Source organism: Nelumbo lutea, chromosome 7 (assembly GCF_056320005.1).
Source record: "Nelumbo lutea isolate HS-2025 chromosome 7, American lotus-T2T, whole genome shotgun sequence".
Taxonomy (NCBI): Eukaryota; Viridiplantae; Streptophyta; class Magnoliopsida; order Proteales; family Nelumbonaceae; genus Nelumbo; species Nelumbo lutea.
In genome coordinates, this window is record NC_142690.1 from 61,436,938 (window position 1) to 61,442,937 (window position 6,000).

Consider the following 6,000-nt stretch of genomic DNA (forward strand, 5'->3'; position numbering starts at 1 on the left):
TTTGTTGGGTTTTGAAGCAAGGCAACCAATCAAGCTTCCCTTCCATCTACCGGTCCCTATGTTAGTTGCTATTAGAGCTAAGAACTCTACATTACCTTTTCACCCATATGTCTGCAATCATGAGGAAATGCCTACTTCAACAAATTATTGACAGAATAGATAAACTAAATACACACAATATAATCTTAAAAGAAATTCATTATTTAATTTATATGAAAAATATGTTTAGAAGAAATACCTCCAAGTTAGGCCACTGAACCATTTCCTCTGCAAGCATACGCAGGGCAACACGGTTTTCAGGAATTCTTCCTTCGTTCACCTGTATAAGTATGAATTTGCTCATAAATGTTGCAATAACACGGCTTTTTTGTCCTTGAAGATCAAATTAAGCACGGTCTTCTTGGTATTCATCAATATGCAAAGCAGAAAGTCAACTTGATGTGGGATTATTTGAGGTCAGCAGTAAACCAAAGTTTTAAGAACGTAATAACACAGTTTTTTTGTCCTTGAAGATCAAATTAAGCACGGTCTTCTTGGTATTCATCAATATGCAAAGCAGAAAGTCAACTTGATGTGGATTATTTGAGGTCAGCAGTAAACCAAAGTTTTAAGAACGTAACAAGAATAATTACTAAGACTTAAAGAATCTTTTAAAAGGTGAAGTTGTGACTCAAAATGCTACAACCTTCGGATGCGTGAGGCATAATTTTGGACACAAAAGGCTTAAGTTTCATGAGGATCAATCTTGAAGAAAGTGCTTTATTTAAGAAATACCTATTTTTACTTACAGTTCAAAAGGCAATTATGTTTGATAATAAATATATACCATATGGAATAAAACATCATAAGAAAAAATATGGTGGCACAGAAGTTCTTGGTAGAGGGAAAATTTTCCTCACTTTCTTCCAGAGAGGTTCTTATCACAAGTAATTATATTAGCACTGTCCTATTATGGTAAATTATTTTGTTTCATGTGCAAGATATATGCATTAGAGTCATGAGCTTCATGGTTTAGCCTTACGGCATTTTCCATGCACCTCACCTCAAGTAGAGAGTCTAGAGACTCAAGGTGTAAGAACTGCACAACCTTCAAAACAGTGATATAAAATAACATATCTGAACTCTACAGACTACAAGTATGACACATACAATAAATGTGTAGTGACAATTAAATGCAATACCAGCTTTTACAACAAATATTACTTGGTTTGGATAAGTTTACAGATTGTATATTAACAGAAAACAAGAAAGTAAATGAGTAGAACCAGTCAATGAGCCTCATCCGGATAAATAGTAGGAAACAAGAGAGCAGGAAGATTCTCTGTGCTCGATAAAAAGGTCATATGATTTTAGAATCAGCCTTTTCAGGATAAATAGCAGACAACATTCCATAAAAAATAATCTATGAGAAATAACAAAGGTTTCAAGAACTGTTCCAAAGAAGATTCCCTCCTGCTGTCCACCTCAATGAAGTTATTGCTATCCATTATGATTTATTAGTAGGACCTCTTTAGAACTTCAAGACTTCATTGTTTCCTTACACTTTCTTTAATTACTACTTTTTATTGAGGTTATGATTATTGAAGCGGTTTGAAGAGTCACTCAAATGCCTGAAGCTTGTTTTGGTAAGAATTTATTCATCATCATCATCATGCCTTATCCCAACCATATAGGGTCGGCAACATGAATCCTGTTTCGCCAATCCATTCTATTTAAAGCCATCACTCTGCCAGCGTGAGCTTGTCTTACACTTCCGGTCCCAAGCCCAGATAAAGGAGGAGGGTTGCGTCAGGTTGGCAGCCGGCACTAGAACTTTTGCCAAACCCTCATGAATATGGATCCTTTGTTAAGAATTTATTATCAACTATAAATAGTTGTTTTTCCTACAATAATTAGTTTACTCTAGATTCAACTTGGTTTCTACCATCAATTCTTTTTGTTCTTTCTGGTTGGGAATTAATAGAATATTAATTATAGAAAGCATAAAAATTTACAAGAAACAAGCCAACAAGTTTTCTCAATATACAAGGAAACAGTAGTAGACCTAAAAGTCATCAAAATGACGTACAAATAATTATCTAAACATATCCCTCTAGAAGCATGGATCCCCAATATAAACCATTCACCCCACTTGCACTCTAGCTAAAGTCCACCAGTGAGTGGTATATAGGTGTTTGTCTTGCACGGGTGGTCTTTTATGTTTTTTTGAAGAAAGTAAGGTAATTTATTTGATATCTCTTTAATCAAGATACAACAAGCCCCCAAGAGACAAGCTCCCAACCGGGCAAAAAGACCATAATACAACAGGATTACAATTTCCACAAGCTTCTAGCTTTTATGTTGTCATTTCCTACTGTATTTTCTTCTTTTTTATGGTATTTAGCCTAAATAATTCTTGTATATTGCACTGTCTTTTTCCTATTAAAAAGAACTAAGACTAATGATTTTATTAGGACCATTGCTTGGTGCAATGGTAGAAGTTTCAGGCTAACAAGAATGAGAAGATGAGTTTGAGTCTTATATGGGCACCTTGTGGCAAAAAAAAAAAAGAAAAAGAAACAACAACAACAAAGATAAGGCCTGTATCCAGTCTACCCTTCCCAATACCCAGAAGCTAAGATCATCATTAAGTAATGGCCCTTTTCACAACTTTGACTGGTGGTTTTATGAACATAGGTAGTAGAAATCAAATTAGATAAAGTAGGTTGGAAGAGGGATATCCTACTGCCTAAATTGATATAATTCTGTCTCCAAGCTAGGAATTCCTAGAATACATAATAAAGTGTGTCCTGGATTTTCCAAGCATTTATTCTTTAGCTTCAAACAGATCAGCTAAAGTGATTGTTTTGAAACCTTGGGGGGACAACAGATTTGGATTCCCCAGCTTCATAGGAAAATTAATGATTGGGATGTTGATGCCTTATCTAATTTGATGCTTTTGTCGGGAGGCTTTAAACCTCGTCCAGCTCTAGAGGACAGCTTAGTTTGGTCCAGCGATAAATCCTCTTGCTTCACTGTGAGCTCAATATTCAGAAGCCTGCTAACTGCCCCTGTTGAGAGGGTGACTTGGAGTTAGATTTGGAAAGCCAAAACCCCTTCTAAAGGCACTTTCTTCCTGTGGACAGCAGTAAGGGTAGGATTCAAACTATTGACTTCTTGCAATCTAAAGGTATAATCCTGGTGAACTACTAATGGTTATGTGGGATGGCAGCAGAGAATGTACAGTACATCCTCCATTGCAAATTCTCTTGCGCAATCTGGTCTCACTTATTAAACCCCTTTGGTGCCTCGTGGGCGGCCCCACAAGACCTAGAATCTCTTGTCTCCTCTTGGAAATTAGTAGGCTTGTCAAACAGGGGAAAGATTACGTGGGGCATGGCGCCTGGTGCTCTATGCTGGGATGTGTAGAAAGAAAGGAATTAGAGAACTTTCCATAATTAAGCTTTGGCAGTGGAGAAAGTTTGCAGTTAATTGGAAAGGTTATTAGTGAAATGGGATTCTACTCACAGCCTTTTCAGGGGTTTTAAGTTCAGTCACTTCTCCAATTTGAAGTAATCTTGTTGTTTTCTCTTCCATGTGCTTGTACAAAGTACAGAGGGATCCTCTCTCTTTCCTTTTCATCTTTAATGTAATATTTCATCACCTTTCAAAAAAAAAACATAATAAAATGTAGCGATAAAAAAAAAAGAATAAAGTGAGATCAACTTCATGAACTCAAGGTCATTATGCAAAGTTAGATCCATTGGCCAATTGACTTGTGTAACCTCAACATTCAATATCTATTCCTGTATGGTCTCATTTTTCAATTATTCAACCTTTTCATGTTACCAAGTTCAACGTTAGCCAAATTAGTCAATATTTATATGCCTCCTCACAACAAACAGTTTGTAGTTTGTTATACATAACAAGTAGTTTTGTTGGTTGATTAACTAATCGCATTTTATTCATGAATTAGGCATGAATCAAGAAGTGAAGTACATACATCTTCTAGAGCAGCAACTAAGTCATCCCTTGTTGGACCATCCACATCTTCTATGCCAAGTAATCTCCTGCGCTCAACTTCTCTTGGGTCTTCAATCATGACAGTTAATTTAACCTAATAAAAGGCGGGAACAAAGAGTTGGTTACAGTTCATTTGCACACAAAGTGCCCCAAGAAGGATTTGAAATGCTCACCAGCAAGCCGAGCATGAGAAAGAGTGATGAAATAAAGAATAGCTAGTAACTATTAACAAATAATCATAGTTTTAAATTTAAATGGCAATTATATCTTAAACCCAAAATTCGGTTCATGGATAAACATGGATACAAAGAAGCATAAATTAAATCAAGTCAATAAAGAAATCCAGCATATCTGATTTCCAGATATGCTCACGATTCAAGTAAATATCAATAATTATAATCACGAGTGGGTAAAGGAAAATGTATAATTATGTCTAGAATTAAAGAAAAATAAAAGAAACGACTTCATGCAACTGGAATGCAAGTAAAACTGCATAGAACTCACCTCGCCGAAAAGCATGTCTCTGTTTTTCTTGAGAAGCTCCAACACCTACACAAACAAAATATCCAAAAAAGGAAAATTATTAAGAGAATCTCATTTATGAGAGAGAAACTTAAGTGTATTCATAAAAACGCAGGCAGTTGGTAGCCATTTATTTTGTCAAAGCAAAAGAGAGAGAGAAGGGAGGATAACTCTTTGGATCTGGTACACATATTCGAGGTCTTCTGGACTTGGGTCCTGTTGTTCTTGTTCTTGTTGTTCTTCTGCGGGCGAGAGACGTAATTCTGTCTCTTCCTTGCCAACAAAGGTAACGCCATTGGCCCTTCTTCGGCGGTGGTTCAAATAAATGGCAGTGACACTACTGGCGCAGGTGGATCGATAATTGGGAGAGAAATGGTGTTGGTGGCGTAAGGAGAGAAGTGGGCTTTCTATAGAAGTTGAAGGTGAAGAGGAAGCTATTGGCAGGTGAAGCAATTGCAGAGCCATGACAGGCCAAAAGGATAAGAAAGAGGGCTTATCCCCTTCCTGGGCAGCTGGGTTGTCCGAAAAAAAATTAAAAATCTAAAAGCCTTGCATTCCAAACTGTATCTGAAGAGCCCAAAAAAGAAAAAACAGGAAGAGAAGCTGAAACGGAAAGACTATGGCTATGCTGTGGCGTGTAGCAGTGACAGACTGGTAGTGAGGTAGTGGCGTCTCTCTCGGACTCTCACTCCGTTCGGTTCGTGGTTTATAGCGTCGGATCAGGTTCTTGCCGGTTTGATTAGATAATACATTTGCTTGGAATTTCGATTTTCGATAAGGTTAACCAAAGAAGTAAGAAACCAGCTTTACTTTGACTTCTTCTCCAAAGAAAGCAAACCCGTTAATTAGTTGATGATTTTAGTTCTTTCACTTTTTATCTACTCTTGCTCACACCATATAAAGATTTCGTGGCCAGGCTTTCCAGTCACTCTATTAATAGAAATACTGGACCATCGGTTCAGACACGTGTGAGAAAGGCGACATAGCGGAACGTCGGCTCATGTGAGGAGGAAGTGAACGAGTTGGGATCTCTGCCAACATAACACGTTCGACGTTTCAATACGAATTCTCATCAGCACCCCACAGCCCATCCCAGGTGTGCATTGGGAATATCTCCCCATGACAAGTATAAAAGATGTTTCCAATATGTGCACGTGAGGTGCTTGTGGGTAGGGGTGGATTCAAGCCAAGAATAGCCAAATACTTAGCTATTCAAGCTTGGTTTGCATTAGTAGTATCAGGTTCGAGTTCAAGCTCGAACTCGACTCAGTTTATAGTTTGTGAGTTCGAGCTCGGCTCGGCTTGAGCTCGACTATAAGCTAAGTTTTTTTGAAAAATAAAAATATATATATAATTTTTTTTTATTTTTCAAACAAAAAAATTAAGAATTATAAAAATTATTTAATATTATATATACAAAAATATTTATAAAATTTATTTTTATTTTACATACAAAAAATAAGAATTATAAAAATT

At 36.8% G+C, this 6,000-nt stretch overlaps 1 protein-coding gene across 1 annotated transcript in view; it reads right to left on the bottom strand.

The window, feature by feature from the left end:
- The window catches only part of CEST (death domain associated protein), a 35,313-nt gene extending 29,920 nt beyond the window's left edge, over positions 1–5,393 (bottom strand). Inside the window, exons 1-4 of the mRNA XM_088953465.1 lie at positions 4,696–5,393; positions 4,507–4,551; positions 3,983–4,096; positions 239–319 (exon numbers count right to left, since the gene is read on the bottom strand). Of these exons, the coding sequence (XP_088809591.1) occupies positions 239–319; positions 3,983–4,096; positions 4,507–4,551; positions 4,696–4,989 (534 nt within the window). The 5' untranslated portion in view covers positions 4,990–5,393. The remainder of the gene's footprint in view (positions 1–238; positions 320–3,982; positions 4,097–4,506; positions 4,552–4,695) is intronic.
- Between the last annotated feature and the right edge of the window lie 607 nt (positions 5,394–6,000).